This window comes from Leptidea sinapis, chromosome Z (assembly GCF_905404315.1).
Source record: "Leptidea sinapis chromosome Z, ilLepSina1.1, whole genome shotgun sequence".
Taxonomy (NCBI): Eukaryota; Metazoa; Arthropoda; class Insecta; order Lepidoptera; family Pieridae; genus Leptidea; species Leptidea sinapis.
Window position 1 is genome coordinate 17,063,245 of NC_066312.1, and position 19,429 is coordinate 17,082,673.

General features: G+C 33.6%; 1 protein-coding gene and 1 non-coding gene across 2 annotated transcripts; one reads left to right on the plus strand and one right to left on the minus strand.

Moving 5' to 3' along the window:
* The first annotated feature begins 796 nt into the window (after window positions 1-796).
* On the plus strand, window positions 797-3,100 carry LOC126978865 (uncharacterized). Its single transcript, XM_050827983.1, has 5 exons — window positions 797-823; window positions 909-1,101; window positions 1,241-1,429; window positions 1,756-1,870; window positions 1,950-3,100. Exons 2-5 carry the CDS (start codon window positions 919-921, stop codon window positions 2,171-2,173), a joined length of 711 nt encoding a protein of 236 aa, XP_050683940.1. The 5' UTR covers window positions 797-823; window positions 909-918; the 3' UTR covers window positions 2,174-3,100.
* Window positions 3,101-15,525: 12,425 nt separating this feature from the next.
* Trnay-gua (transfer RNA tyrosine (anticodon GUA)) lies at window positions 15,526-15,616 on the minus strand. The gene is given in 2 exon segments: window positions 15,526-15,561; window positions 15,580-15,616. It is a non-coding gene; the product is annotated as a tRNA-Tyr (tRNA).
* Between the last annotated feature and the right edge of the window lie 3,813 nt (window positions 15,617-19,429).

The window sequence follows — 19,429 nt, forward strand, 5'->3', positions numbered from 1 at the left end:
CCTTTCAATCCACCTCAACTCCGTAAATAATTCTGGATGTACTCTCTCTGGGTGGTCCGAGGTTTAAAAGGAGCTTTTCACCACTATAGAATAGTATTTTTTACAATCACCGACAGGCAATTTTATAATTACTACGGAATGAGTGTGTCCACTTTCGATTTTATTTTACATCATATAAAAGATAAAATTTTGCGAGAAGACACAAAACTTAGGCAATGTAAGCAAAACTTAGTTCTTAATCAGACAATATTTATTATTGTTTACTTATAAGTACGAAGGTTAACATTCCTGTAATTCGGATTCGGATCGGACGCATTGCACGAGCGTTCATACAAATAATACTATGACTACTTCGGTCCGTCAATAATCTTCCCCGGAACAGGAGGTCTATTACGAAAATCGAAATACGTAGTTTCGGTCCGAAACGAAAGAACGCCGAACTTCGATTTAAATCCTATTACCAAAGTACTTCGGATCCGAATAGTGCGGACGTAATTCGTTTCGGAACCATAGACATAAAAAAATTACAGAAAGATGATATTAATGTACATACTTATATTACCGATAAATCGTGTGAAAACCGAAAACAAATTAAAAAAAATAAAAATAAGTTTTTCGTTATGTTAACATGTATTTAAATAGTGGAATTGCCTTATATTACGTTTAAATTATCTATTTAAGAAAAAATCTATTTTCCTGCAAGAAAATATGCTATTTTTATTAAATTTGACATTACATGTCATTATATTTTAATTTAATCTGTGGTAGTGTCGCGGTTATTTGGTTTAAAATTTTTCAGTAGTAATATAAAAGTTTTAAGCAAGTAAGTTTTATTTAATTATTAATATTAAACTAAAAATATCTACTTATAGATCTTAGAAACATAATTTTTAAACTATTTTTTACAGTTTAAATAAAATGTCTGCCACGGGTACTCAAATCGAAACCCTTATGGATTTCATGATGAAAAATCCAGATTTAGCCCGTAGCCTTATACATAGCGTAGAGGGTCGTGTTCAATCAAAAAGATTGTGGGATAATATCACAAGCCATTTAAATAGCCTTGGAGGTGCTGTAAAAACTGTGCAGCAGTGGAAGAAGGTAATAAACGATTTAAAATATTAAGTTAAATTAACTTATAATCACTAACAATATGTGTAACTGTTTTAATTTATGAACATTTCGCTTTTATTTACTCATTATATTAGCATTTGCATGATTATTGCATGTTCGTGCTAAGGTGTGGGCTGATAAAAAATACTTGGCCAAAAAAGCCAATGCAGCAGCGCTTCGATCTGCCACTGGCACTGGTGGTGGGCCACCAACAGCTGGCATATTATCCCAGAACGATTTAAAGGTCATCGCTGTAATGGGACATGGTTTTGGTGAGCCAAATATACCAGGTTGCAATGTGCCAGCTTTTCCTGAGGTAATGCTTGTTATTTATGATTTGCACAGATATATACTATATTATGTTTATATACCTATATATTTGCTAATAACTCCCTCCTCTTTAAGCAGTACATGGAAACAACCATTGGGCTCAAAGTATGTGTTACTAACCATACTAACATAGTATAAAAAATGAGTAATTAATATACTAAGAAATATAATATACATACCAACCTACTTATATCTGAGATAAAGGATTATCAATATTATATGTTTTATAAGTGTTATTCATATGGTTATTTGTGTATGACTATTTATGATATAATGCTTAATCAATTGTATATTTTTCATTTCCACTTGCAGCCTTTAGAACAGCCTACACCAATGACAATTACTGAAACCATATCAAACACCTCTACTAACAAAAAGACCCTTGAAGCTACTCCTGATATTGATTCAGAAGTACACAATATTCAAGGTAATAAAAAGGTATAGACAAAAAAACAAGCACTATTAATATGTAGTTAAGTTATTTATTTTCTACCAAAATTTTACAGCATCAAGGCGGCCACGCAGACGGGTACGTGTGTCACAGCCCGACATAAAGCAACAAATCCTTCGCCTTGAAGTAGATAAAAGGGATATCCTAGCAGGCATCCTGGAGGAATTAAAAGAATTGAATAATAATTTGAAATATATATTTGAAAAACTTTGGTCCCTTTTTTATTTAAATATATATATGTACAAAAACCTCTGTCTTTATCTGCAACAAAAGAAATAATATTATTTGTATTTACATGATTAAACACAAATTTTTATGATTTCTTAGAATACAATTCGTTGAATATTGGCCAGAGTAGTCTTCATCTCAACTTCTTATATTATCACTTACAGGCAGATTGCAATTATAGTTAAATCTAGTGGAAAACTACTTGATTACCTTAAATTTCTGTTGAGTAATTGTATTAGCTCATTTCGTGTGCGCTGCCCCTGCTCTAATGGTGGCCCAGTAACATGTTGATTCACCCTTCTTTGCCTTTCCGCTTCTACATGAAGTTCGTCCTGTGTTAATTCTACAGGATCTAACCCCGACTGAACACACATGTTATGTAAAACACAACATGCGATTGTTATCTTTGCGGCCATTTCTGGCTTGTAATGGAGTTGCCGCGCTGCCAAAAGACATCTCCATCGACCTTTTAGTTGCCCAAGTATTTGATATTTATTTGTACCCAAAAATAAAGGAAAAACTAAGAGGTATGTAAATTAAAATGTTTATAATATAAAAAAATAACATAACAGTGGCAGTTAGACAATACCTACCAATATATTAATCTTTTACAATTAGGATTTAACTAACGAGTTCCTATATATCCAATATAATAATATAACTTACCTTGATTGAGGGATCAATCCCTCTCGTATTTTTATTAGGAGGCATTAGTGGTATGATCTCTTCACACAGTTTTTCATATAAACTACGATTAAGGCGATAATTTAAAACAAATTGCCCATCGGGAATTTGTTTATTAAATAAATATTGCCGAAGACGACGTCGCTCTCTTGCTCTTTCAAGGTTTTCTTCGTTTAAAAAGACCTCTTCGTATATTAATAAACGTGCCATTTTATAGTAAAATAAATATATTTTATCTAAAACGAAACCTATATGTCTGTCGTAAAAAGTGACGTTGTTGTTACGATCATAACAATGTCCAACAACGAAAACGTAAATGTTAAGTGAATTTGGGAATAAGGTAAACGAAAGACAAAATGTCTAATCACGAACTTCGTTTCGATCATCGGATTCGAAACACTTTCGTAACAGGAAAATGTACGATCCGTCAACCGAAACTTCGTATTTCGATTTTCGTAATAGGGCTCCAGAGATTAACGGTTGACGGAAAGAAATCGGTTGGCGCCATTCGAAAGCTTGACCAAACTTATATTTTGAATACGATTCAGATCGGTGGATTTTAAAAAATCTCAAAAAAACTTTTTTCATGTGTGTTTTTTTTGGAATATTTTTAAACGGCTTTACCGATCGATTCCAAATGAATCGGCTCTTAGCATCAAAAAACCACGTCGATCGCCATCAAGCCGGTCACAATCGGTTGATTAGTTCGTGAGTTATCTTTGACGAAAGAAAACCGAAAAGAGTTTTTTTTCGGAATTACTTCGAAATACCGAGTTCGATCAATTGTAACTCAAAGATTTTTTATGAGACTAAAAAAACTACGTCGAATGTCCCAACCTTGTGAAAATCGATTCATTCATTCAAGAGTTATTGCCGTTTGAAAATTAAAAATAGTGTTTTATTAAACTTTTATCAGGCATGTATTTCAGAAAGTTTTTTAAAATTACTCTGAAATTAAATATCTGATGAAATGCGTGTTCTTAGTTTTTTTATAGAATATAAAAATCCTGTGTCGTTGCCACTTTGGTCGGAATCGATAAAATTATTCAAGAGATATCAAAAAATAATAAAATAAAGCTTTGTTAAATATTACCAAATGTAGTAAAATCTGTGAATTAATTCGCAAAATATATAATTTAGTAAACTGTAATATAAAAACTTTTACAAAAAAACTTCCAACTTCCTGCTGAGAAAATTGAAAATTAATGAAAATTATCGATTTTACGCCGTCTTTAAAAAATCGTGTTGTCATCAGATATCGAAGTTTTAAGTACCTAGGAGGCGTTCCTGACGATTTTTAAGATGGTGTCTGTATGTCTGACTGTGTGTGTGTGTTGCCATTCGAAAGGGCTTGACCAAACTGTGATTTTTAATACAATTTGGAATTGTAGACTTTGAGAAATCACTTTTCTAAATGTGCTTTTTTGGAATAAATTTTTGGTTTTAATACGGCTTTATCGATGGACTGAAAACTGAGTGAAAATCGGTTTATTTATATCCTTTAGATTTTCATAAATTATCGCAAACTTTTTAGCCTGACCGAAGGAAGTCCAGAGAAGATTTAAAAGAAATTGGGTTGAATTTAAAGGGTTTGAATAAATATGAATATGTTCGGAATTTAAAATAACAACAATTTTGTTTTTCCTTTGATGTGCCCCCGTCTTGTTGATTGAAAGAATATTTTAAAATGAATAACTAATTAGAATCTTTGTATCTGTCTAACTTTCTCAAGATTTAAAAAAACGAACTTAATTTTAGCTACCTATAGTTGATAGATTAACTACAGTTGATGATGATACTAAGATGGCAATACAACGTTTGCTGGGTCAACTAGTTCAAAATAAAAAAAAATCAATCAGATTACACCCGAAATATGTCATTTTTTCGTACAGCTCATTCGGAAGGCAGATTTCCTTAGAGAAGAACGAGGAAAAATATTATAAGGTTGCTCTTAAAAATACAAGAGTTATTGAATGCATAAATATCTATACAAATAAAATTTGAAAAACAAAATTTTACGAACGATGCGGTACTCGAACCCGACCTCATGCGTTCCGTGCCAGTGCTCTGAGCTAACCGTTTGAGTGACGTATCGTCATAAAATCTTGTATGCTTTGTTCAACTCTCAGGTTGTGGCTTCATCTACAGGATCTACTTTACCTTCTCAACCCCAATATTTGCATATTAGGAAATTGACTTGAGATGTCGCTCTTGTAAATCTAAACAATGCGTTATGTTTTTTATGTGATAACCCTCAATTCTAGGATTAATACACAAATAAAAAATGAAAAACATTTTTTTTATGAACGATGCTGGACTCGAACCCACAACCTCTGGCGTTCCGTGCCAGTGCTCTAACCAACTGAGCTTACCGTTTGAGTGACGTATCGTCATAAAATCTTGTATGCTTTTTTCAATTCTTAGGTTGTGGCTTCATCTACAGGATCTACGTTACAGTAGATGCACAAATCCGCACATAGCGTCAAATAAATAAAGGCATTATGCGAGCCTTTTATTAGCTATTATATAAAAAAATAACTTTAATTAAAAAAAGTAAAATAAAAGAAATATAAAACATGAAACGGACTTCCCGGTAACGGGACCATCCAGACGAATGGACCAGCTATCGCCTCCCTCGACCATTTTTTAGGGAAGGGCACGACCCGCATCACGTCGCTGCCACAAGCAGTGGCATTTAAGCGAGCATGCCTGACATGAGAACTCTACGTTCATCTACACATTTTTTTTAATGTAAGGGACGAGACGTGCAGGACGTTCAACTGATGGTAATTGATACACCCTGCTCATTACAATACAGTGCCCCTCAGGATTCTTGAAAAACACGAAATCTCTGAGCGGCACTACAATTGCGCTCGTCACCTTGAGACAATATTATTAAGATGTTAAGTATCATTTGCCCAGTAATTTCACTAGCTACGGCGCCCTTTAGACCGAAACACAATAATGCTTGCACATTATTGCTTCACGGCAAAAATAGGCGCCGTTTTCGTACCCATAATCTAGCTGGCATCCTGTGAAAAGGAGCCTCCCACTATTAGATTTTATGCAATAGGTACTCACTAAATGCTATTACTTGCAATTTGACCATTTTGTTTAAATTTACATAATATAACCCATAATTATTAATTTTTTTTTATTGAATAGGAGGACTATGGAGCGACCTGGTGTTAAGTGATCATCGCCGCCCACATTCTCTTGCAATACCAGAGGAATCACAAGAGCGTTGCCGGCCTTTAAGGAAGGTGTACGCGCTTTTTCGAAGGTACCCATGTCGTATCGTCCCGGAAACACCGCACAAGGAAGCTCATTCCACAGCTTTGTAGTACGTGGAAGAAAGCTCCTTGAAAACCGCACTGTGGAGGACCGCCACACATCCAGATGGTGGGGATCATATCCTAACTTTTGGCGTGTCGTGCGAAGGTGGAATTCGGCGGCAGGAATCAGGTTAAACAGCTCTTCGGAACACTCCCCGTGATAAATGCGTAATAAGTATTTATATTAAGACTTATTTAAAGCTCAAATTATTTAGGGCATTCATACACAGGCTTTCTTATCTATTCTATCTATTTAATTTATTTAACTATAAATACATTTATCCATCTGAGACAGATATATTATAACAAGCCCAGCAGCTCAGTCCCAAGGTTGGTGGGTTCTCCATGTCAACAGGGACCTTATTGTGAAACCGTATAGACCTCTAAATGAATTTATGACTTTTTGAAGTCCACTTAACATGACGAGCAAGCTTCTCTACTATCTATCTCTCGAATCTCTACTATCTTTAATTTTTTTTTCATAAACAAGCTTTTCATATATGTATTGCGGAGTAAAAGTCTGAAAAAAGTGTAAACATCGGCAGCATGTCGCAAAAGTAAAATGCCATTATGTCATCAGACTATGAAAATAGCTGAAGTGGACTAGCCTCGCTAAATCCCTAGTTTCCGAATTTTTTTAACTGCGTTTGCTGCGGAGCTGAGCTTTTTCGCCAAACAAACACAGAATAAGGATATCTCCGTATCGTTCAAGCGCTCAGACGTTTTTATTTACAGCACCACTTCACTCTGTCATAAGGCGTTTTATGGATATATATATATATATATATATATATATACGATTATATTTATTTGTATATTCGACGAGTATAGGTCTGCTTTGACAATATCATACTAAAAATATAAAGCACAATTGATAGATCTCAACAAGAGACAATTTATATATAAATACCATTGCTTCACCAAATCAAAACATATTCTAGAAGGAAATAGTGTGACGCTACGAAAATACTCTAAAATGTACTTTTTCTTACACTGGGCTAAATAATTTACAATATTCGATAGATTATTTCAAGTGGTATTATTAAGCTATGGACGCGTATGATAGATGTAAGCCGCAATACGAAAGTATATCCCCTAATGCTTTTCTGCATTGCCTTCTACCAAACCTTTACAATATTATGAATAATATCCTATTCAATGCTCATACATAAGTGACTTGTACGTGTCTGTGTCGGCCTCCCGTTTAGTTATAAATATACCAATGCGCTGTTAGCAAAAACAAACATTATTCGCATAATTGCATTTGTTATTCAATTTTAGACAATCGTCACTTCGCGAGTCTGCATTGAATCACTGTCGCTTATATTCTCTGAAGTAAACGAGGGATTGGTCATCCTGTGACGCATTTTGTGTTATATTTAGCCAATCTTAATAACAAGCTGCATTGCAATTCGAGATGAAATCTTCAAGCTTCAACAGTAGCACTTAGCGATATACTAACGTTTTTATGGCGCCAAAACAGTAAACGAGCTTGGAATACCAAACGGACACCAATTAAAATTTCATCCACATTAGCACCTGAAATGCTGCCAAGAGATTTTTGTCTTACATGACGTGTATAAAAATATTTTATGGTATATAGATTTATTATTTAGGCAGTAAAACAATTTCTTTTTTCTGGATAGCCAAAGTAATCAAAGATATGTTTGTTGCATCACTTTACATATCTATTATATTATAATTGAAATGATTTGTAAAACGATGAAAATGTAAATAAACTAAATAAAGGAGTAGCAATGAATTTCTTGCTACTTCTTCTCATTAGCTCAACCCTTTACGAAGTAGCAGTAGATTCAATAAGAAAAATAAATGTCACCTCGTTCAGCACTCTGTAAAATGTGTACAACATTTATATGAATAATTTTATACGTTTTAAAAGGTTGAAGCGATATAAACGTGGCGTTAGATTAAGGATTGGTCTCCGCTGCACTCCAACTGGATCTAAGTACGTGACTTTAAAAGGTGGTCGAAACTAGGCAAACGATGTAGTAAGTGTTCAAATTCGTTATAAATAAATCCCCACCGTTATAACATTTTTGAAGTCTTCTTTAGCGAATTAGTGAATAAATGATAAAAGAATAGTATGTGACATGAAAAATGTCCTGAAAAAAATACCTTTTTCAATGTAAAATAGTTTTAATATTACAATGGGTTCATTATATACGGAAATGTCAGAAATATGTAAACAAAACATCTATAAACTACCTAGAATAAAAAAAATCTTTATATATAATTATATTATTTAAACGGGGGACATTTTATATGTTTTACAAAGAGTAATATAATGTTATATTGATATTTTTCATTCATAAAATAAACACTAACATTATTTACAGGCCAAGTCTTAATTAGGTTCTTGATTTTCTCTTTTATTCTTATTTATTTATGAAATAGTAAAATGTACCAGGGATTCTGCCATTTCATTAAACTGATTATTATTTCGTTTTCTAATCTATATAAAAAGCATTAATACTTCTTTCACATTTTAAAAATGTTCACTTATTAAATAAAAAAATTGAGAAAAAGAAAGTGAAGGCTTTACCGTTGTTTTTGAACATCGCAAACGTCAGAAAATTTCTTAAAACTTTTTCAATATTTAATTTATTCCAAAGTAATAATAAGTAAACAAATACACTTGAAGATTTTCAAAAAATATTACTGGGCAATTTGATATATTTTTAAATCAATAAATTTTAACGGTTACAAATTGTTTTAATTGATTTTTTTTCTGCCTGACGTCACCGTTACGTGACCGTCAGAAAACAAATCTGAGGTACCCCCAAGTCTCGCCTCAAGAAGTTTGTCTCCAGAAACAATTGTTTTGTGGTACAATAATTGTACCAAGCTAAATTTTTAGCTGAATAGGTGATCGAGCATAGGCCGAGATCTATAGAGATCTCTAAAGTCTGAGCAAACTCTAAGTACGCTCTATTGATCTCACCCTTAGATTTGCTCAGACTAAACTTACGTAAAACTTAGATGAGTGTGATCTGTATTAGCTTAAGCTCTGCATAATTTCAGCTATCATCTATCTTCTATATACTCATATATATAACTAGCTGACCCAGCAAACGTAGTATTGCCATATAAAGTAAAAAGAAAAAATCAAGAATTAAAAATTTTGGGGTATATAAAACATATAATCGTACATAAAACCTACCAACTATAGGCAATTAACTTTAAGTTTGTTTTACCTCCTAAGAAAGATTGAAAGATTCTAATTAGTTATTCATTTTAAGCTATTCTTTCAATTTGATTTCTGAACGATGGGGACACATCAGAGGAAAAAACAAAATTGTTGTTTTTATTTAATTCCAAGCATTTTCATATAATTTTTCACCTTTTAAACCTTCTCTGGACTTCCACAAATGATTCAAGACTAAAATTAGCCAAATCGGTCCAGCCGTTCTCGAGTTTTAGCGAGACTAACGAACAGCAATTCATTTTTATATATATAGATAGATAGATGAAAATGGTCATTGTTTGAGGCTCAATCACGCCTAAGCCACAAACTACCACCATTCGATGCGAAATTTATCCTAGATGGTTTATGGCTACTTATTTTTCCAACGTTCCTTCCTTTTAAAATTCGGGCGGGAACGGCTAGTATGGCTATAAAAATGAAATCAAATATTATGCTAAGCTTACACTCAGCTAAGCCTTACGAAAGTAAAGTCTGAGTAAAGTTTATGTACGCTCTACAGATCCCAGCCTAAGAAGTACGCAAAAACGTTGCGTTTATCGCTCAAGACCTATATCATATATATAACACAGTCAGAAACGACTGATTTGATTGGAAAATCAACAAAACGTCAATATAGTAAATAGTCTTAATTTCACTAATTATAATTAATGATAAAATTGTAACAATAAAGTTTTTATATAAGTTAATTTTCGAGTTAAACGCAGCATGTTTGGCCCAGTGCCTTACAAATTACATGTAACAGACACAAGAATTCTATTAATAGCTAGTCGGCCATAAGACTCGAACGACTGCGATGTAACAAAACATAAGCTGTTTTCATCAATTATACACTGCAAATGAAACTGGAGATGTGTATTTTCGCTCCAGCTCAATATAGGCGTGGGTGTCTCTTGGTATTCTCACTCAGGTGGTAACGAAATTGCGCAAAACAGCTTCGGCGCGAGGTGTATTAAATATAAACCAAGCTATATTAAAACTATCGTGTATTTTGGATTTCGCATCGTGTTACCTCAACTTATCGAGTATCTACTCACCTGAGATATTGTTTTTGTCTCTATGGATATTATAGATGATGTGACAATCATAATGTTAACACGAGGTGCAACTTGTTATGCCTACTAATCGGTTGGGTCGAGTTAGTAAGTGTTTTAATGGGCGATATATATGCTCTTACAACATGCTCCCAGAAAATGTACAAAACAAATGTGTTACGAAATTTACAAGATATGGTTAAGAAACGTTTGTGTGGGAAAGGTTTATTATAACATAAATGCCTTTTTTAATGATACCACAGACTGGGAATGGAGCGAACACCATCAGGCTCTTTAATTATAAATGTTTATTTTACGATAACACATTGAAATCCATTTTTTTATAACAAAAAGGCCGCGGAATTTCTTGTTCTTCTCAGGTCTGAGGCGTTCTGTTTTGAATGGTTGATAAATTTTGACGTTCAATAAGTGATTCTGAATCCTATTTTGAACAAAAATAAAATTTTAATTTGAATAGAAGTGGAACAGTAGGTGGTTATTAATCAACGCCGCAAAGGCTCTGTTGAAAATGAAAATGTTTTTTTTAATTCATTTAATCTTATAAAAGTATTTGTAATTAGTCAGAAGCTACGGGGTCGCAGAGAATACCCTTAACTATTTCATCGTCAATAAACTCTTTAATATTAAAGAAACCCCTTTCCATTTAAAGATTTTTATATTTATTTTCTTGAATGTTTTGAATACAATTCTGTTATGTTCGTGGGGAGTTTATTATAGAATGTAAACCAATTTAAAAAATAATTTATTTGCCTCATACATTAGTGACAGTAATGTGACCTTTAAGTAATAATAATAATAATATTGACACACTTTTACACAAATTATCTTGGCCCAAACTAGGCATAGCCAAGGCACAAGACAACGATATATTTAATACTTATATTATAAACATCCATGACTCGGAAACAAACATTCATATTCATCATATAAATGATTGCAGGGATTCGAATCCGGGACTTCTGGCTTAGTAGGCACTAACTTACTACTAACCAATGAGCTATAGAGGTCGTCAAGTTTCAAGTCCAGCCCAGGGCTGAATCCCGGTAATGAAAACATTTGTGTGATGAATATGAATGTTTGTTTAGGATTCATAAATGTTTACAATATTGTGTATTTACGTTTTTTTTACAAACACATTATGATTATTTTCTTTATCAAGTATGTTTATAAATCAATATTCATAATTGAAGCCTCCTTTTAGGCACTGTAGCGCCTGTGTTAGAAGATTCCGCTCTTCAATAGCGTATTAATATGTCTTGTTTGGGACTAGAGTATTTGGGTGAAAGTGCGTCATTATTATTCAAGTTATAACTTTGGCGTGTTAGAGAAAACTTAGCAAAGTTAATTTTTACAATGCGCGCGCACTCCTACACCCAAATTCGATACCCTGACGTTATTTGGTCAAATATACTCTTGTAACTCATAAATATGTGTTCTAAGCCACAACCTATCAAATAATTATGATAAGAATTAAATAAATATAGATATACTCATTCCAATTGAAAAAAAAATTATTTCTTTCTTATTGTAAAAAAATCATTTAAAGTCATAAAAACCAAATGATCCGTCACAGAGCATAGGATTCTCGACAATAATTAAAGCAGTTCTATGTTGCGAGCGGATTTTTTTTTTCAAATTAACAGTTTCTAGAAAATTCGCTTATGTTCCTATGTACATACATACCATTAAAATACCTATTTCCGATGCATAATTATTTATAGATGAGAATATTACGTTTTCAAAATGTAAATATCCAATTAACTTTAAAACGAGATAATCTCATGATTTTTTTTGTTAAAAGTAGCTGTCATTTAAATTTTAATGTTTTTTCAATTCATTAATTTTCATACGAAGTTACTACTACTGGCGGTTCCGTTACATAATAAACGGATTTAATAAAAATTATGTTAGTACCTACCAATGCAGATAATGCACATAAATTGATTTAACTCAAACTAATTAATTACATTAATTATAAGATTATAAGTATTTTTAAAATAATTACGACAGACCCACCCAGTTATTAGACCTACTAACGTTCCCAATATTCAGTCTATCTCTTAGTTGAGATAAAAAACTATCGATGACTTTTCTGTCCCAATAAACTTATCGACGGTAACTCACCTTATCCGTACACGCTGTCTGTCAATTGGACGACGTATAGCTTGCCAGCGATAGAAGTTTGTATGGAAATTGCAATTCACGCGTCCCAATATAAGGCGATAAGAATGACTTATCGGGTATATTGGGATCGCTTCAGAATATTGACAGCTCATTACTGACAGTAGAAGGTAGTAATGTATCTGTAGAATAAATTAATGTATTAAAACCTCAACAATGATTTGGTTGGTCCTAAGTATCATCTTCATCATCACTATCCTATCTCAGTTACGAGCATTGATCAGACTCACAAATAAAATCGTAAATCTTGGTTACCGTGCTAACTGCTAATTAAATAATAGTAAAATATTATTAGTTTATAATAATTAACATTTCACGTGCACGTACTTGTAATAAAATAAGGACTCCGTGTCACCTTACATAACAGTGTAGCACCAAAACAAGCCGATTAACGTGTAAATACATAGCCCCACGCACATAACACTACTACTACAGGCCGATAGGCGGCCATTATGATAATTGTCATCGTCTGTGACAGATCAGTTTGCGTCTCAATAAAATATTTTAAAAAAGCCGTCGTGCGTTGTGAAAAAGTGTAAAAACGATACTATATAAGTATTTGTGGCCAAATATGATTATTTAAGAGAGAAAAATTGTGTAACTAGTATCCCCCGTATCCACACACACTAGCATAACGGTGCTTCACTTGCTAATATCACGGCGCGGAGTCCTTTCTTTACTCGTCCGTGTTCACGTGCAAACTAACAGCTAAATAAGACCGTTTCACAACATGCCTAAATAAATTAAAATAAATTATAAATTAAATAAATATTTTCAATGTTTTCTGCACATAGTTTTTAGTAATGTATGATTTACCCGCGACCCCTCGTTAATTGCCAATTATCTAATGAAATGTTATTGTTTGAATTATTAGTATTGCAAATTTAAAAGTATTTCTAAGTCAAAAAGATTTTGGTTCCGGATAAGTTATCACCATTAATTTTATATTAAAACCTTCTCCGAAAAACGCTGCATCCTATGGTATTATAATATTAGCCCAATCCGTATGTTTGTATTTAAAGTTTTTTTTTATGATAATAAGGGCCGAGACGAGCTGTTAGACGACGTTCAGCTGATGGTAATTTGTCACGTCCTGCCCATTACAATGCAGTGCCACTCAGGATTCTTGAAAAATCCAAAAATTCTGCGCCGTCACCTTGAGACATAAGATGTTAAGTCTCATTTGCCCAGTAATTTCACTAGATACGACGCCCTTCAAACCGAAACACAGTAATGCGTATACATTACTGCTTCATAGCAGAAATAAGCGCCGTTGTGGTACCCATAATCTAGCCGGCATCCTATACAAAGAACTAGTCCACTCCCATGGCATTCTGTACACTCGGCGACTAAAACTTATGATGGTTATTGTAATATTGACACAATTACTAATTAACTTGCTCCAAACTAGGGAGAGCCTGTACTATGTGTGCAAGATTACAATATCAATAATTATTATGTATATCATAATCTATACAGGGTGTCCCAAACTTATGGGACATGAAGGGAAAGTACCTTAAATATCGAAAATAGGCTATTTTACTGAAAGAAGACTGTGTGTTATTTTTAAAAGTTAGTACATCTGCATTCAAAGATTTTCTAAAAATGACTTGCCGCGTCTGGGAATCGAACCGACTTAAATGTAAAAAAAACACACTCTTATGATGCCAATCGAAAGAGGAAGAGTTATTAGTTATTGGCCATTCTTTCGATTGGCATCATAAAAGTAGGGGTGGTTTTTTTTTTACATTTCAGTCGGTTCGATTCCCAGACGAGGTAAGTAATTTTTAGAAACTCTTTGAATGTAGAAGTACTAACTTTTAAAAATAACATAGTCTTCTTTCAGTAAAATAGCCTATCTTCGATATTTAAGGTTCATAACTTTGGGACACCCTGTATATTAATGCGTTAATAGTTTGCACCCTTATTTTGAAAAATTGCGCGAACGGATGAAGGTGAAATTTAACACAATTAAAGTTTATGTGGAGAATAAGTGCATAAAGCTATTTTTCTTATGAAAATGCCTTATATATACATTAAATTGATTAAAATGAATATTACACACACTACTGCTTGAATGACACACAACATACACATATTGTTTAATTCATTAAATTATTCTTTAATATTGCTTTTTAGTTTGTAATTTTTTCTTTTTGTGTTTCGTCTGATTAGTGTAAGTGGCCTTAAAAATAAATAAATACATTATAGAGGTATAGTCTTTAACAAATAAACCCAAATTAAGTATAAATTGATAAATTTTATGGTCGAATTTCGACCTCTGAGCGACCCCTTATAAATATAGAATGAAGTTGGTATTATTAGTGAAGTTTTGGTATTATTATCACACCTCGATGAAGTCTTCACTTCTGTCAAGTTAAGGGACGAGACGAGCAGGACGTTCAGCTGATGGTAAAAGATACGCCCTACGCATAACAATGCAGTGTCGCTCAGAATTCTTGAAAAACCCAAAAAATCTGAGCGTCACTACAATTGCGCTCGTCACCTTGAGACATAAGTCTCGTTTGCCCATTATTCACCATTTTTTATTTTATTATTATTATTTTTATCATTTTATTATTAAAATTGATATAAGTTCGTTCAGATAGCTAATTCTAGAAGTGATATGCGATTGTGAACTTAGTCTGAATATATTATAGTCAGATTGTCACACAAGGAGCTCTACGCAGCCAAAGTCGAGGGCGGTAGCTAGTTACAAAATATCGGAGTTTATTTATTTTCACTGAATTTATGCTTCTATTGCTACAAATTTGTATTCTAAACTATAAATCAGAGTAAAAATAAAATTTATAAGTAATCGTTGTTCACCGTGTTATGTACCAAAAGGTGACCACCTAAGTAAAAGTGAGCACCACACTTTAACCCAGCAATAGCTGACAAAAAAATAATAAAAAAAAAAACAACTCCTTCGAGCCGGATTTGAACCAGCGACCTATGGATGACAGCCGATTTTAACCTCTACAGTCCACCGCTCTACCAACTGAGCTATCGAAGGTCATGTTAGTACTTTGAAATAAAACGTATAGTAGGTAGAATTGATACTGCAATATCTTCATTTCAATAATACAATTTGTATTAAATTAATATATATTTATACTCGTCGCAATAATACTATTATTACACACCCAATGTACAAATTCTACGAAAAACAATTGCAATCACGCGGTGTTAAATTTATAAATTGTAATTTCATTATATATAATATATATATAATTAATTATTTAAAAATAGTAACAGTTCAATACACTTTGTAATGTAATATAAATTATAGAATAGTACTTTAATAAACTGTTCCTAAGAAGAAAATACTTCTCTTGTTTAAAATTATTTCACTCACGAAAATGGATTTCAGTTTTCATTTTTATTAAAACCGAACGGTCCGTTTGTTATAATGTTGCTGTTATAAAGCTGAGAATTTTTCATTATCCTGCGTAGTTTAAGTTTTGAGAATGTTTTAGTAATAAATTTCAACTGGAGACTGTGTGTAGTTTCTGTGTTACAAAATAATGTTTCGTGTAAGTTAGTCGCTCATATAAAATACCCGTAGTAAGTGTCATATGTAACCATGACATTAGGTAAATATGTTTTTATGCTTGTAATAGAAAATTTATATGTCTAGATAGAGCCTGTTGCTGCTAGGCAACGCATGACAATAAGCCAAATTTATTAGTGTAGTGTGCATGACAAGCTTCGTCGTACAATCGCGACATGTCAGTCACTTTGTTTTAGTGTGCGTGCTTTTCTAAAAACAGAGGTTAACAGTTTGCTGCAATTTTTTTCGACGTAATGTGTTCATTAAACTGTAACTAACTTTGATAACTTGCTCAACACCAATAACCTATAGTTGCTTTAGAAATTATGTTGGAGCGTATCCCGAAAGGAGAGCGTTTAAATCCCACATCGGCTTTATTTGCAAATATCTGATGTTATAAATAGTTATAATAAAAAAAAATATGAACGAAAATAGATTAATCCGTCAGAACCCCACGTACACAATCGATATTTTTGTAGGCAAATCAACGGCGGCTATTATGTATTAAATTATCAATATCCAGAAGACCGAGCTTTGCTCGGATTTTTCAGGATGTACAAAACTTGAACAAAAAAAACTAATAAAACACCTGGATTCGAACCGGGGTCTTCTGCTTTCCGGATCACAAAATGTCCCATCTGAGCTATAATAGTCTTGTATATAGTGGCGAAATTTACCTTTGTATTCTAATGTTATTGTAGCTGTTTCTCATTCAAACATGGATAAAACAATTTTTTTTAATTGAAACCTAGCTAGATCGATTTATCACCCCCGAAATCCCCTGCATACTAAATTTTATGAAAATCGTTGGAGCCGTTTCCGAGATTCAGATTATATATATATATATACAAGAATTGCTCGTTTAAAGATATAAGATAAGATAACATCGAGAAAGTATTTGTTTAAAGGATATCGTCGTTTGTAAATAAGCAATCAGTTTTATTTCTGTCTAACCTGGAGAACCTTAATAAATATAGCCGGGATATATATATTACTATACACCGGGATTACACCGGGACACCATGGTGGCGCTACCATTCGCACCACCGTGGTGTCCGTAAACGCCACCAAACTAGACACCATACCGACACCACAGTCCGAGCTAGTTGCGCCAGTAAAGTGGTTGCGCAACCAAATACCAGGATGGCACGGACACCAGGTGAGTAACTCCCTATAGAGCTGGATACATCTTGTTGGTAACGGCGACTGGTTACGTCACTGTGGTGTCTCGGAGAAATATAGCCCTAACTGACATCTATAAGAATTGACGAAACAAAGAAGGCATACATCTGATAGGATATAGGTCCTAGTTCAATTCTTACGGTATAAATTCCACCGAAAACATCGTGATATGAAAAATACAGAGATAGCCACGCGGAGCAGGTGCGAAATATGAACGCGAAGTGTAAAAATAGATCACCTGGATTGCGCAAACTTATTGCTCACCGAATACCTAATGCTTGTAGTCAGCAAGCCCAATGATATCAGCAACCGTGGGCGACGCATATTTTTCTATTTCAACTAAAATATCATCCACCTACAAGAAGCCTGGCAACCGTTCACTGCATTTTATAAATTGATTACATTTTGTGCATTTTATTACGGTGTTCCGAGGAGCTGTTTCACTTGATTCCTGCCGCCGAGTTCCACCTTCGCACCACACGCCACAAATTAGGATATCATCCCCACCATCTGGATGTGTGGCGTTCCTCCACAGTGCGGTTTTCAAGAGCTCATTCCACAGCTTTGTAGTATATTATTTATGTTGCGACAGACTAACAACTTATTGTTTCACTATATACCTATACACCATATACAGATATATATAGTATACATACCATATATAGTATACAGAAAAAATATCGAAAAACAAATTACTCATCCCGAAAGTGTTTAATTAGCTCAATCAAATTGTTTTAATTTACGATGATATCATACGTGCGTCATGAGTTCCATGTCGCATCGATTTTCGGATTATTCCTGTTCATGTGACAAACAACAGTGTGAGGCTCCTTTGCACAGGATGCCGGCTAGATTATGGGTAATGTGTAACCATTACTGTGTTTCGGTCTGACGGGCGCCGTAGCTAGTGAAATTACTGGGCAAATGAGACTTAATATCTTGTCTCAAGGTGACCAGCGCAGTTGTAGTGCCGCTCAGAATTTTTCGGGTTTTTCAAGAATCCTTAGCGGTACTGCATTGTAATGGGCAGGGCGTATCAATTACCATCAGCTGAACTTCCTGCTCGTCTCGTCCCTAATTTTCATAAAAAAACACGAATACATTATAGCTAGCGGGCGACCAAGATTTATGTGCGTTAATTCAACAAATTTTCATACAATCTATTTTAAGTGAACTAAAACAATACTCAAATTTGCAACTTATTTAAGTGAAAGTATAAAAAAGGGAAAGCCTCCAGAGTATGCGTATACATTACTGCTTCATGGCAGAAATAAGCGCCGTTGTGGTACCCATAATCTAGACGGCATCCTGTACAAAGAACTAGTCCACTCCCACGGCATTCTGTACACTCGGCGATTAAAAATTAAGATGGTTATTGTAATATTGACACAATTACTAATTAACTTGCTCCAATCTAGGCAGAGCCTGTACTGTGTGTAAGATTGTGTGCAAGATTACAATATCAAATATGTATATCATAATCTATATATTATAACGTTACTAGAACAACTACCCCACACCTACAACCAGTGGGTGCATCAATTCATACACATTATTAACAAATAAAACTTATATATAAAATTCTCGTTTCACAATGTTAGTTACCTTACTCCTCCGAAACCACTTTACTGATTTTTACCAAATTTTATATGCATATTCAGTATGTCTGAGAATCGGCTACTATCTATTTTTCATCCCAAATTTTTATTTTTTGGACATAACTTTTTGTTTTGAAATTTTCAACCCTCTACGATCAACCCCTATTTTTGTATCGCGATTTTTATATTATTCTGTTCCATCCACGAATCCGCTATAGGGTTGCAAGATGGCAATGGATCAATACTTACAATAATTGTGGTACGATAAATTTGGTAGGTCTGAGAATCGGTTGCATCTACTTTTTACACCCCAAAACTTTTATTATTACTTTATATAGCAATACAACGTTTGCTGGGTCAGCTAGTTATATGTAAAAATACAGCAGTCTGATAAGTCCTCTTGTAGGTTAAGTGATAGCAAATAGCCAGGTTTTCCCAGTTTCCTGGATTTTCCCCCACAAACCTTATGTATTAGTTTTTTAAGCATAATAAAGTT

Bases quoted from the DNA above. Each gene is read 5' to 3' on its own strand.
- LOC126978865 (XM_050827983.1), top strand. From the start codon at position 919: ATGTCTGCCACGGGTACTCAAATCGAAACCCTTATGGATTTCATGATG. The intron at 1,102-1,240 runs GTAATAAACGAT...GTTCGTGCTAAG, and splicing joins CTGTGCAGCAGTGGAAGAAG to GTGTGGGCTGATAAAAAATA. The intron at 1,871-1,949 runs GTAATAAAAAGG...AAAATTTTACAG, and splicing joins AGAAGTACACAATATTCAAG to CATCAAGGCGGCCACGCAGA.